Source organism: Eleutherodactylus coqui, chromosome 1 (assembly GCF_035609145.1).
Source record: "Eleutherodactylus coqui strain aEleCoq1 chromosome 1, aEleCoq1.hap1, whole genome shotgun sequence".
NCBI lineage: Eukaryota > Metazoa > Chordata > Amphibia > Anura > Eleutherodactylidae > Eleutherodactylus > Eleutherodactylus coqui.
Genome location: NC_089837.1, coordinates 156,971,812 through 156,986,601, shown reverse-complemented (window position 1 = coordinate 156,986,601; position 14,790 = coordinate 156,971,812). Strand labels below are relative to the sequence as shown.

Here is a 14,790-nt window from a genome sequence, read left to right as displayed (position 1 = left end):
GGTACATTGTAGGTATTTGGGTCGCAGCATGCAAACACTCTAGTTGCATAGATACCCGAATTCTAATTTTTCTTCTTGGAATCAGTTTTAAATTAGAACCTGATTCATATTTCCTTCATTCTACAAAACCACAAAACCCATATCAACTTACAGTGCAATATTTGGGTGGGAGTCTCTGTAGGAACCAAGTTAGAAGCACACAGCAACCTTCGTTGTAGCTCTCTGCTTCTCTTACCAGATAATGTCATATACAGCAAAGTAGACAGTGCAGAATATCCCAGCTAGCAGTAAGTGAGTGCCATTTTTTATACATTTCAGTATACTTTTATATGTTGTTATTTATGCTGCCGACATTCACAATGATTTCTTTTATTTGACCACAGATTCCGCATTATGAAAATGGTATTATGTGACTGAGGACAATGATTCGGACTTCAGCATAGGAATACATCAGCACAACCTATAAATGATCTTAGGAGTGCAAGTACACAGTATTTGGTGTAAAGGAATTTCCCTGTATCGAAAATCTTACCACAAAACAGTTTGTTTGTATTAAGGACATACAAAAAAAATTCCCCTGAAAGTTTTTGTAATACAATGTAGGCTTCTATATCAGCTGAGCCTCAATCCACCAAGACAGGGCAGCATAGCAAGAACAGTCATAAAATAAAACACTCACTAGCCACAAAACGGCCAATTGCAATCAACTTAGATCACATTCACTACAACAAACTCCTCAGCAAGAATCCTATCATGTGTGCCAAGACTGACTGAAGCACCAAGCAAAACAAATAAATAACTGGAGGTGCCCAGTTGGAAAGAATCATTGCCTCTGTCACTGGGTAGATTTCATTGGTCCATCCAGTAAAAGTCCCGCCTATTGACAGATGTCAAAAACTTTTATCACTTCTAGCAGTTGTCACTAAGTTGAGGTGTTCATACTTTATATCTACATGTACATCTCTACTAGATATTTATTTCTCTATTTATATCAAAAGAAGCTGAAGGAAATGAATTTTGAACCCTTACCTTGTACAGCTCTGTCCTATCATCCTGATCCACACATATCACGGTGAGTGCTGACCTTCTTCATTTCTAGTAGATACTTCATTTCTTGCTATCCCTGATTTTGCTGTTTCTCTGGATTTTCAATGGATTATTATTCTTTGTAAGCTTTTAGTAATACTCTATGTATCGCGGACGTTATATTGCGATATATTAGTATATTGTAAAGTGGTTTAATCTCTTGATACACATACAGTGTGCAGGATTCAGAATGAAAGGTGGAAGTTTGACGGATCTACTTCTTTTCAATGGACTTTTACATTTGCGACTTAGGCTATGTTCACATCTGCGTTAGGAATCTCCGTTTAGAGGGTCTGTCGCATATCTGTCACCAAATGCCAAAGGACTTTTTCGTCCTGTAAGATGCTGAAAAGCTAAATGGAGATCAAACGGACATCATTAAAGTCAATGGGGTTCATTTGGCGCCATTCAGTTCCGTCATAAGATGGATCGGCCAGAGGATTCTCCTTTCTTGCTCCCAGGAAAACGGAACACCCAAACGCAGGCGTGAACATAGCTGAAATCAATATTTTGAAAACTTTAGTTTTATCCGTGAGGTTTTGTGGTGTTTAGTCTGTTTTTGTTGCATTGTATAGGAATAGTTTGGATTAATTTGCCGTTTGAGGTAAAGACAGTGACACACAGTCACAATCAATTCTAAGAAATAACATTATATAAGAGCTATCCTGATGGCTAATGGTGTTATGATTTTGGTAGCCTCGTATAATTTCATTCACTAACAGTTATGTAGAGCAAATTTACCTTTTAGGTTAATATACTAATATACAATAAAAAGAGTTTGTTGTAAACTTTATAATATCATATATATATATATATATATATATATATATATATATATATATGTGTGTGTGTGTGTGTGTGTGTGTGTGTGTGTGTGTGTGTGTGTGTGTATATATATATATATATATATATATATACGCACACACACACGCACGCACGCACGCGCACACACACACACACACACACACACACACACACACACATATACATATATATATATATATATATATATATATATATATATATATATCAGGTGCATAGTCAGCAATTATTGCATTGGCATATTTTGTCCTCTAATTTGTAATGCACATCAATAAAAAGGTTTAAGTGACATACCAAATGACTTGCTGATAACGTTAAAAGGCATGCATCCAATTAGGACCTGAACTGTAAAGTGCTTAATTGTTTCTTTGAGTGCATTTCACATACAACTAGTGATAATAATGCATCTTGATCACTAATAATAACGGATACTGCCTTGACTCTAGAACATAGACTTAGGGTGAATGCCCACAGACGGAATCGCTACGCGCTTCTCGCTGTGGTAAAACGCATGTGAATTCCGCAGCTATTAGATTCTATTGAACCTAACAGCTTTCTGCCTGCCAATACTCACGTGCGGAATTCTACTACCGATTTACGCAGTGGGAAAAAAATTGTGGCATGTTCTACTTTCCGCAAATTTACGCCTCGGGAGGTGTCCATTAATAAAGCATTAATGGAGACCGCGGAAATCAATGATCACTCACAGGCACATTTTAGTTTTTAATAGCAGTACTCTCGCGGCGTAAATCCACTGGTGTATCCCGCATCGCTCGTGGGCATGAGCCCTAAGTCAAGTCTACATTCTGAAATATTTATTTTAACATGATTATCACCCGCATGTTGCCTGTAAACGGAAGGCTAATAGAGAATTATATTAGGCCTTTTATACATAGTGATTGTTCTTCTCTATATTTATTAGAGGTGATCCAGGAAACACTTTAAAGAATAAAGGGTTCTAAATAGAGATGAGCGAACGTACTCGTTCAGAGCGGTTTTGCACTCGAGCATCGCTTTTTTCGAGTAACCGACTACTCGGACGAAAAGATTCGGGGGGCGACGTGGTTGAGAGGGGGGTAGCAGTGGGGACCAGGGGGGAGCTCTCTCTCCCCCCCCCACTCCCCTCTGCAACCCCCCGCTCACCCCCGGCGCCCCCCCGAATCTTTTTGCCCGAGTAGTCAGTTACTCGGAAAAAGCGATGCTCGAGTGCAAAAACGCTCTGAACGAGTAAGTTCGCTCATCTCTAGTTCTAAACTTAGAAATGTTCTTTATATTGTTTTTTACATACCTGTGCAACATGGACCTGATGAAGAGACCTATGGAGTCTCGAAAGCTTGCGAACATCATTTCATTTTATTCCGTGAGCCATTAACCTCTTCTGCCACAGCTAGTTGAGGTGGTGACTTTTTTGTTTTTTCTTCCGAGTCTTCCAAGAGTCACTAATTTTTGCATTTCTGCCAGCATAGCCATATGAGGCCTTGTTTCTTTTCAGAATAAGTTGTATTTTATATATATATATATATATATATATATGTAGTAACTTATTAAGTATGATGATGGTGATACCAAATTTCTATAGATTTTTAAATCTTTACAAAGTAATACAAACCCTTTTTTTTTAAATAAAAAATTGCTTTGTGTCGCCATATTCTGAGACTCGTATCTTTTATTTTTCAGTGAATGAAGTTGTGTGGGAGCTTGTTTTACGTGAGGCAATCTGTAGTTTTTACTGGTACCATTTTGAGGTACATATGACGTTTTTGGCAGTCAAGGTGACCAAATACAACAATTCTGGCGCTGTTTATTTTTTTGTGCCGTTCACTGTATTGGATACATAACATAATATTTTAATAGGTCGCCATGTTATGGACTCTGCAATACCAGTTATATTCATCTTTTATATTTTGGTGGGCTTTGAACTTTTATACTTGTTTTTCAATATATTAAAGCTTTTATAAAGCTTTTTAACTTCATGGTCCCACTAGGAAAGTTTACAATGCAATTGCTTGATAGAATGTACCGCCACGCTACTGTATTGTAGTATATTGTGCATATCCATATTATTCTATTAAGTCCTAATAGGAGTAGTAAGATGTCAGACCTAGATGCCATGTAAACGCATTGGAGGGTGATGGTGTGACAGAGGTAGCCTCTCACTATATAATTGCTGAAGGTTAAATGGGCATTGCAGGTGTGTGTCATCTATATAACACAGCCGGCACCACCTGTGTATGACATGGCTTAGCTCCTGAGCTCACTCCTTATAGTCCTTTTACACTAGCCAAGAATCTCAGGATTCTCGTTTGCTGAGCGACCGAGCTGATGACGTCATCATCAGCTCGTTTGCGCTGGCGCGTGTTTAAGCTGTATGATTCTCGTTCACTGATCATTCAGCGTTTCATATTCCTATGAACGATCAGTGTTTAAACTGCCTGACTAATCAGTGCTCCATTCATTTTAATGGGGCTGATGGAAATACCTGAGCGGGTGCTGCTTGGCTATCTCTGCAGTCCCATTGAAAGTACATGGAGTGCTGGTGTGCTTGCATGACCATTGCTTCATTCATTCAGTGAGGAGGATAGGGGACATTGGAATCACGTTCTTGAGATCGGCACAAGTCTCAGAAGTGAGAACCCCACCAATCAGCAATTTATCTCCTACCTTGTGGGTAGGGATAACTTGAAATTGTACATCTTTAATTTACAAATTACAATTATTTACATATATTAGTTGAGTGAATAATAGTGATGAGCGAGTATACTCGCTAAGGGCAATTGCTCGAGCGAGCATTGCCCTTAGCGAGTACCTGCCCGCTCGAGACAGAAGGTTCGGGCGCCGGCGCGGGGGAGCGGTGAGTAGCGGCAGTCAGTGGGGGGGAGAGAGGATGAGAGAGATCTCCCCTCCGTTCCTCCCTGCTCTCCCCCGCAGGTACTCGCTAAGGGCAATGCTCGCTTGAGCAATTGCCCTTAGCGAGTATACTCGCTCATCTCTAGTGAATAACTTACCCTCTTCAAGACAGAATTTAATAAAGGCACCACAAGCAAGAATACCAACCTAGAGTTTGTGAGGATAGGTGTCCATCAGCCGTTTGCAAAATCTGCTGCAGATCAAAAGTGTGACTTGTATGGATTCTGTCATGCATTTTATCCTCTCATTTGAAAATATGACATTCACCGTGAAAATCCTCAGTATAAATTGACACGCTGCGGATTAAAGTTCATACAGATCAATTTTTGCTTGTTGAGTTTTTCCTTAGCGTGTGGATGGGATTTTTTTGAAACGTCATCTACATTATTTACGGGTAATAATAAATACATATTTTAGGGTACTTTTACAAAGGCCTACAGTCGTCTGAGTAATCACTCAAAATAACGATTATGGGCTACAGGGCTAGTAAGAGAGAATCGCTAGTTGGATGTCCTTATGTCTCCTTTGAGATGAGCACTCCATCTGTGTCCTTCCTATTGTATGTGCGGCTGTCTACATTTTGCGAAAGGATGTTTACGTGTATTAACTTTTCAAACCACCAACAAATGTAGATATTACCAAACTGCATTTAAAACCACGTATTGCTGATCTCATTCAATTGCTTGGAAACAGACTAAATGTAAAGACTGTTGCTTCATTGGAACTGAGATATCCCCTATCCATAACTTGCTGAATGGAAATCGTTTTATATGCTTGTATTATTTTTTATCCAGTATAATATAAGTACTGGTGCCCAGCTATTGTAGTTGCAGGGAAGTAATACACTAAACTAGTTCATAAGATGATTTGAGGAGTTATAATTACGAAATAGGAAATACTTATCATGTAGAAAAAGCATTAAAACTTCATAAGAGTCAATTTATAGACCAGATGTAGAAGTGTAAATAATTTTAAAGGAGTTTAGTGAGGACTGAAAATATTCTGGACTCAAATTGTAATTGTTCTCAGTAAGAGAAACCAAGTAATCTTCTAGATATGATACCTTTTAATGGCCAACAAAAATACATGATGTTACAGCAAGCTTTCGAAGTAGGTTGGAAAGCTTGCTATTACATCATGTATTTTTGGTACCCATTAAAAGGTATCATATCTATAAGATTACGTCTTTTCTCTTGCTGGGAACAATCACATTTTGCTCTACTGGCTAACACCGTACCAAACTTTTTTGATATTCTGGATTCAAAACATGAAAATACAAAAAACTATCTAAAATACCAGCCCCTTTCTCCAGCTTTTTCAAATATCACTCTTGTGTTCATTGATGCAAGCTGCTGCATTAGAGCTTCTTCAGATGAACGTACTTTAGCATGCCCTTTTACGCCTGCAAAATATAAGCGTGCAACACACAGAGAATAGAACCTATTGATGTCAATGGGTTTCTTCTTATTAACGCTTTTTGCGTGCGCAATCTTGTGTACACATCCCCCCCAAAAATAGGACCTGCAGTATCTTTGTGCGTATTTGTGCAGCAAAGATCCCATAGAAGTCTATAGAAAGGTGCGCAAATGTGCAATATGCAGCACAATTCCGTGAAAAAAAGAGCACATCTGGACCTTAGTAGGCTACATAGCATTATAAAACATGACGGGGTATGTCACGTGCATGTGAACAGTTCCTGTGTGCACAAAATGTACAGTACTATGTGCCGATACGCTCTCAAATGTACCTCGTTCACAACACAAATGCGTTGCACAGGAACCTGAGCAATTGGGCATACAGTCGTCTGACTAAGCCCTGAGGCCGGATTCAGACGAACGTGGTTTTGTCTCCGTATTCGGCCGTGATAATCAAAGCTGTGTAGTGGGACAAAATGAAACCACTGATCTCTATGGGATTTCAGTGGTTTTGTTTTCACCACCTCTTTTCTAGGCCGTGATTTGTACGGCTGCGAAAAGATAGGACCAGCGGGGAAGATCAGGCAGCACGTAGCTTCCCGTGGTAATTTCCATACTCCTGCGCTCTGGCACGGAGTTTGAACTAGCGGTGAAGTGGAAGATCTTCCCCTTATTCAGGCGCAACAACGCTCTGAGCTGCCGAGCGTAGTTTTGCCTATGCCACTGTGAGTAAGCCTTAGGGCGCCCACCCACTGGCGTTTTTTTTCCCTGCGAAATTCGCAGTATTTTTTTCTCTGCAGGGGTCTATGGGACTTGTAATGTTAAAATCGCGATCGCGCAAAATCGCAATTTACCGCGAAATCGCGATTTTGCGCGATCGCGATTTTAACATTACAAGTCCCATAGACCCCTGCAGAGAAAAAAATGCTGCGAATTTCGCAGGTAAAAAAAACGCTAGTGGGTGGGCGCCCTTAAGGTGGCTTTATACAGAACGACTATCATCTGAATGATCATTCGGAAGAGTGAATGCAAACAATAGTCGTTCTGTGTAAACAGAACAGGGTGACAAGTGATAATTCGCTCACTAATCACTAGTTATTTCATTTAAGCTCACCTAAAAATAGTTGCTAGTTGATCAAAAGTCATCTGGTGTAAGTAAAGTCACAGTTATTCGTACTTACTTTAGAATGAATCTGCATGGAGATCCCTCTACGGATGATGTGTCAGCGAACAACTCAAGAACAATAAGTGTGCTGTTTAAAAGCTTTCAAACAGCTATCATTTGTACACTTCACTGACTTTTCTGAGTGACTATTAGAACAATAGTTGCTCAGTGTACAGGTACCTCTCTTCATGGTGACAACACATAAGGTGTCCGCAGTACACTCAGCCATAAATGCATTTCGGTTGAAAAGTCCTATAAAGCTTTAACGGGACATTGTCACTATGGAATAGCACCATAAACTAAATTATGGCGCTGTTCTGGGTGGTTACGGGGAGCTGGGAGTGCGTGTACACAGCGGTCTGAGAAGAGTCAAATCTTCAGGCCACGTGCGGACTTCACGTAGGGACATCGCAGGAACCGGGCAATGGGTGAGTATTAAAAACACCCCAAGTTCCTTGCCTGTCACCACCCGCAAGAGCAATATAACTTTATGGTGATATTCCGTCATGACAGTGTCCCTTTAAAGGCTAAATTAAGTTGATTAAAAGAATCACAAGCATGATAGTATTACCTAACTATACTTTCACATTCATTCCCAAAGCACACTTGCAGTAGCGAATCCATATTCCCAGATATCACCACTCTCCACTGTCAGACAACATCTGGTAGCACATTACAACTTGTCATCTTGTTTGCAGTTCTAGGGAGCTGTAATACAATTTTATTATGTTACCTCAAGCTATATTTGCTACATGATGAATTTATATCATGTGCTGCTTGGGAATACATTACTCTAATGTAATCTAATGCCATGACAACCATGGCCATCTTTATCCAGGTAAAAAAGGGGGGGGGGGGGCTGACAGTATGTGACACCTGTGCCAAGCCGTGTGAAATAATACCAACACACAATTTTCAAATAGTGGTGCAACAAAGGATTCTCGATTAAAGGGGTGGTCTCGCGAAACCAAGTGGGGTTATACACTTCCGTATGGCCATATTAATGCACTTTGTAATATACATCGTGCATTAAATATGAGCCATACAGAAGTTATTCCACTTACCTGCTCCGTTGCTAGCGTCCTCGTCTCCATGGTTCCGTCTAAATTCGCCGGCAGCTTGCTTTTTTAGACGCGCTTGCGCAGTCCGGTCTTCTCCATTCAGCACGAGCCGCTTCAGTGTGCTCCCCGCTACAGCTCTTCTGTGCATGCGCAGATGAGCTGTCACTGCTCGGGAGCGCGCTGGAGCGGCCATTCTGTACCTTCCTCTGTTAGAGGAAGGTGCAGAAACTGGAGCTGCCCAGCGGAGAAGCCCAGCCCAGCCCAGCAGCCCCGAGAAGCGTCCCAGGTAAGTGATGGGTCGGGGGGGGCTGCCGCTGCGCCGGGGGAACTAGCGCTGCGCCGGGGGGGGCTGTCGCTGCGCCGGGGGGGCTGCCGCTGTGATGGGGGAACTAGCGCTAGGCCGGGGGGGGCTGTCGCTGCGCCAGGGGGGCTGCCGATGTGATGGGGGAACTAGCGCTAGGCCGGGGGGGGGCTGCCGCTGTGATGGGGGAACTAGCGCTAGGCCGGGGGGGCTGTCGCTGCGCCGGGGGGGCTGCCGCTGTGATGGGGGAACTAGCGCTAGGCCGGGGGGGGCTGTCGCTGCGCCGGGGGGGCTGCCGCTGTGATGGGGGAACTAGCGCTAGGCCGGGGGGGCTGTCGCTGGGGGGGGGGGGGGCTGCGCCGGTTACCTTCTGCCTGGCGGTGGGTGACTGGTCGGCGGCTGCGGGACGTCCGGTCGGCGGCTGCTTGGCGTCCGGTTGCCATGGAGACACAGCTGGCAGCGTCTTGGGAGCGCGCACGTCGGGCTGCAGCGAGCGACGAGGAAAGAGCCGGCGGCCATCTTGGGGAAACTTTTATAAGTTGCTGAAACGCTGGAACGGTAAGTAGAAACCAGCTAGGAAAGTAATTTACAGGGGTAATTAGTAATGTATGTTTAATTAGGGGGACTGGGCAAAAAAAAAAAATCACTGCTTCCTCGAGACATCTCCTTTAAGGATACAGTAGCAGACTGTACTGTTTAACCAGAACATAGTAACATAGTATGCTAGGCTGAAAAAAGACAAATGGCCATCCAGTTCAGCCTGTTTCTAGCCCCACCCCCCTTGTTGATCCAGAGGAAGGCAAAAAAAACCCAATAAGACAGATACCAATTTAGCCCATTTTCGGGGGAAAAATTCCTTCCTGACCCTATAATGGCAGTCAGGATAATCCCTGGATCAACGTTTTCAAAGTTCCTGCCTGACTTCAAGTCCAGCAGTCAGAAGATACCCGGATCAATAACCCTTCTGGTTATTTAATGTCTATATCTTGTAATGTAGTAGTGCTCTAAAAAGACATCTAGGCCCCTCTTCAACTCCTCTATGGATTTTGCCATAACCATTTCCTCAGGCAGAGAGTTCCACAGTCTCACTGCTCTTATGGTGAAGAACCCCCTTCTATGTTGGTCATGAAACCTGCTTTCCTCTAGACATAGAGGATGCCCTCTTGTTACCATCGCTGTCCTGGGTATAAACAGATCATGGGAGAGATCCTTGTATTGTCCCCTCATGTATTTATAGTTATTTGATCTCCCCATAAGCATCTTTTTTCCAGGGTAAATAATTTCAGTTTTGATAGCCTCTCTGGGTATTCCAGTCCCGTCATTCCGTGTATTAGTTTAGTTGCCCTTCTTTGAACCCCCTCCAGCACTGTAACATATTTCCTGAGCACCGGTGACCAGAACTGTACACAGTATTCCATGTGAGGCCTGACAAGTGCCTTATATAGTGGAAGAACATGTTCTCGTCCCCCGCCCCAATATACCTCTTTTCTCCCTTGACATGACTATGGCACAGAAACGCTTGATGGTTACAACTTTTTATGCTGTATAAGGCACAGAAGATTAGGTGTTGTAAAACCCTCTAGACAGTGGTGTTACCCTTGTTGGGTGTTATTCACTCTGGGTGATGTAGAGTATAATAAAGTTCTAGAATGGATCTTGAACAGTCTTTAGGATACTACAGTTTTAATTCTGACAGATTTGTTAGCTTCACAAGGACCTCAGGTCGGTGTTACCATCACTCAGATCTCTGGAACTTGGACACAGAAAATAACATTGCATGATATAAATTTCACAAATCAACTTTTTCTGTAATAAATCACAGGGTTACGAATACAGTCTACTCCTGAGAACCTTCCCTCAACTGATCCTTCGTACAACTCCAGCTCATGTTCATTCCACTCCAACGCAGGACCAAACCAACCAGGCTACACCAGAGGCAACTACACACACAGTAATCACTAATTCCTCTCAGGCTAACACTCTAAACGGCCCCTCCTCGACTCTGTTTTTTGTACAATCCCTTTAACATACATGCATACATTATCTTTACAAAGTGTTAACAAATAACAAATCACGAGTGTATTAAGCCTGCACATTACAGGTGTATGTTTTCTTACACGTGTAAGGGCTTAAACACATGGGCGTTATTTTGTCCCGTTATGTGGCAGTGAAAATCACAGTCGCATAACTGAACAAACCCATTTATTTAAATGGTATCATTTTCACCAGCGGTATTCTCGCCTGTTAATGCTATGGTCGAGAAAAGATAGAGCAGATCCTGTCTTCCTGCCATTTTTTCAAACTTGCATGGAATAGCATGGAGTTTGAGTGAGTGAGCCCTTAAGAAGAAATATCCAGTCTATTTACCTTAAAGGGGGATTATAATGTGGCTGACATGGTGGCTCATAAGTTAGCACTGTTGCGGTCATGAGTTCAAATCTGACAAAGGCATGTTTGTATGTTTTTGTGGGCTTCCTCCCCAAAATATACTAATTAGGTGAGTTTGGAGGTTAGATTCTGATAGGGACCAATATCAGCAATGACAATTAGAGATGAGCGAGCGTACTCGCTAAGGCAAATTACTCGAGCGAGTATTGCCTTTTGCGAGTACCGACCCGCTCGTCTCAAAAGATTCGGGTGCCGGCGGGGGACGGGGAGCGACGGAGGAGAGTGGGGAGGAATGGAGGGGGGGGGGGGGGTGAGATCTCTCTCTCCCCTCCCCCCGCAACTCACCACTCACCCCCGCCGGCACCTAAATCTTTTGAGACGAGCGGGCAGGTACTTGCAAAAGGCAATACTCGCTCGAGTAATTTGCCTTAGCGAGTACGCTCGCTCATCTCTAATGACAACCTATGTGGAATATGTATGAGCTATATAAAAAAGTAATATAAATAATGATTATCCTTCCTACAAGTTTCCAGTTCTCTCCCTGTATTGATCACAGACATGAGTAGAATGCTTCAGACTGGACACTCTAGTCAAACACAGTGCAGCATATCTATTATGGCTTGTATGCCAGTTATCTGGCATACAAATGTCGCACGCACCAAAATTGGGAATTTTGGGCCATTTATACTGGGCCCCACCACTATTTATCAAAAGAAGATCTTGTGGCAAGATATCCCCCTTCGGAACAGGGTTTGTGGCCCTATTAATCTTGATTCAGCGACTGAGTCACACAAGCCCTTTTTATGCCAGAATTGCATTCACAGGAACTGCGATGCCCTTCAGAATGCAGAGAACCAGACCTTGGTACCGAGAACTGGTGCCATAGGGCTGATACAGCAGTTATCCTGCCACTCTACACTCATTGGCTAACTACAGTAGCACCTAGCTTTTTTATGGTTTGAGCGTGCATCCCCCATTCCCAGCGTGTCCATGCCTCACTATGTATTTCTGTGAACCAATCACAAAATAAAACATTAGTTACAATGAAAGAGCAAGAATAAAGGCAACCGATACCTTTAAACTAACCGGAGATCAGTCCTAGAATCCATAACAATAGACCAATTATAACATGGGGTGTATTACGTGATGCCACCCCTTTACTCTTTCCTGATAAGTTTTGTTCTTGAGATCGTCCACCATTTTTGTAGCCCATCTTTGGACTTGTTCTATTTTATCAATGTCTTTCTGTAGATGGGGTCTCCAAAACTAAACACAGTATTCCAGATGAGGTCTCACGAGAGCTCATTACAGCATGATCACAATATCCCTCTTTCTACTGGTTAAATCTCTAGCTATCCAGTCCAGCACTGTGACCTCATTTCATTTGACCACTGGAAAGGACTAAATCTGTTGCTGAAATCTATGGCTCAGACGTGGATTTCTGCGCACATTTTGAGGTAGAATCCACAGCGCAATCTGCCTTCTGGACATACCGTTACAACTAGAATTATGATTCTGAAAGCCACCTTCTGAAAATACTGTACAAAAGTAGCTATTCAGATGGTCAGCGGCAGCTTTATCCCTATCTGTGCAGTTCTTATCTCCATTTCTAATATGGCAAAGTTTAACAAATTTTTTTTGTGTGTTTTCTGTGGCTAATGAACTTGATTACCATGAGAATAATATTACACTTTTAAAAGGGGTGTCCTCTAAATGTCTAAATGCTTGAACCACCATCGATTTCTAAGACATGAGCCCTGCAATTCCATTCAGTGTCTATTGAGCTGAAGGAAACAGCCCAGTACAGCACTTGTCAGTCTCTGTCCCATAGACCAGAGGTCCCCAACTCCAGTCCTCAGGGACCGCCAACAGGTCATGTTTTCAGGATTTCCTCAGTGTTGCACAGGTGATGTAATTATTGTCGGTCCTCAGACATTACCACAGGTGTTCTTACCATAGGATATCCTGAAAACATGACCTGTTGGTGGTCCCTGAGGACTGGAGTTGGGGACCTCTGCCATAGACAATGAGTGGAGTGGAAGGGCATATGTGTGACCACGGTACCATTCAATCTCACCCTCACTGTGGTTGTGCAATAGGGAGGTCTAGGCTCAGGAACCCTATTCTAATGATTGGTGGGGCACCCAACAATTAGATATATATCATATATAAAACTTGTAGATTTTGCCAGTAGAAAACCTTTGCAACATCCAGTATTACAATATCCACTGCTTTTGGACTTGCAGATTAGGTTCAGGATAACATTTTTCCATCTGAATAAACTTCAAATAAAATTTCAAAATAATCAGAATAGACTCATTTTCTTTACTGTTCTGTAGAGATGAGCGAGCGTACTCGGAAAAGCACTACTCGCTCGAGTAATGTGCTTTATCCGAGTATCGCTGTGCTCGTCCCTGAAGATTCGGGTGCCGCTGCGGCTGACAGGTGAGTCGCAGCGGGGAGCAGGGGAGAGCGGGCGGGAGAGAGGGAGAGAAAGATCTCCCCTCCGTTCCTCCCCGCTCTCCCCTGCAGCTCCCCGCCCCGTGCCGGCACCCGAATCTTCAGGGACGAGCACAGCGATACTCGGATAAAGCAAATTACTCGAGCGAGTAGTGCTTTTCCGAGTACGCTCGCTCATCTCTACTGTTCTGTCACCTTTCTACCATTCCTTTCCCTTGGGCTGGATTCACATGAGCGTAAACTAGTTGCACATGTTTTTATCCCTCCATTCCTCCTCACTTAAAGTCACATTATATATTTAAATAACATAACATCCTTATGAATTTTCTCAGCCCTAACACATCTCTTCTCCCCCCTCCTTCCTTCCCCTACAAGTGTCTTGGTTAATCCACAACAAAAGGTGGATCAGCAAAGTGCACAATGACTTTTTGGCTGGAGGCAGCACTACAGAGAGCTCTGAATTTAATTGCGTCTGTAAACCGCTGGGTGTAACCAGGATGTAATTAGGGACAGGAAAACTGATATCCAGCTTCTGAAGCTAATATGTTCTAAAAAGATCATAATGTGTTGTGACACTTGGTCAATAATCCCAGTCTGGAAATGTGTTCACTGGTGTTTTGAAGACTCTACCTTTAGTAATGGCTTTACACCTGCAGTTTGAGAGGGCTATTTTCTATAAGAACTACATGTACATCCCTGACAATAGTCCCCGCTTTCCATACAAAATCCTACTTTATTCCAGTGCCATGCACAATTTGAAGAAATAGGCAATGACACCAAGTCTTGACATGATGCATCTCTATGGGCACCTGCAGACGGGCAATTTTGCTCACATTTTCCTGCACACAAAATTGCTTGTGCAAGCCATAGACAATAGAACTCAATGGGTTCTATTGATTTCAATGGGTTCCCTCACATTCAGCGTTTTTTCGCTATATATTTTGAAAATATATATGACATGCTCTAATATGTGCACCCAGGGCAGTAAAGGAGTCTATGCGGGTACACACGACATCATATCTGCATGAAACCGCACTCAGAACTGCATGATTTTGCGGTGTTAATTGATAACACTGGGGACTAATTAAGCTGCTCACCCGGTTCAATAATGGCCTGTGAGCCTGACTTCTATACCAGGGAAGATCTTTGAACAAATTATTAAACAGCATATACAAGTACTTGGAT

The 14,790-nt window shown here is 42.8% G+C and overlaps 1 protein-coding gene across 1 annotated transcript in view; it reads left to right on the top strand.

Annotated features, from left to right (window-relative positions):
• Window positions 1-937: 937 nt before the first annotated feature.
• LOC136630545 (tumor protein 63-like) overlaps window positions 938-14,790 on the top strand; it is a 56,435-nt gene continuing 42,582 nt past the window's right edge. Inside the window, exon 1 of the mRNA XM_066605514.1 lies at window positions 938-1,072. Within this exon, the coding sequence (XP_066461611.1) occupies window positions 954-1,072 (119 nt within the window). The 5' untranslated portion in view covers window positions 938-953. The remainder of the gene's footprint in view (window positions 1,073-14,790) is intronic.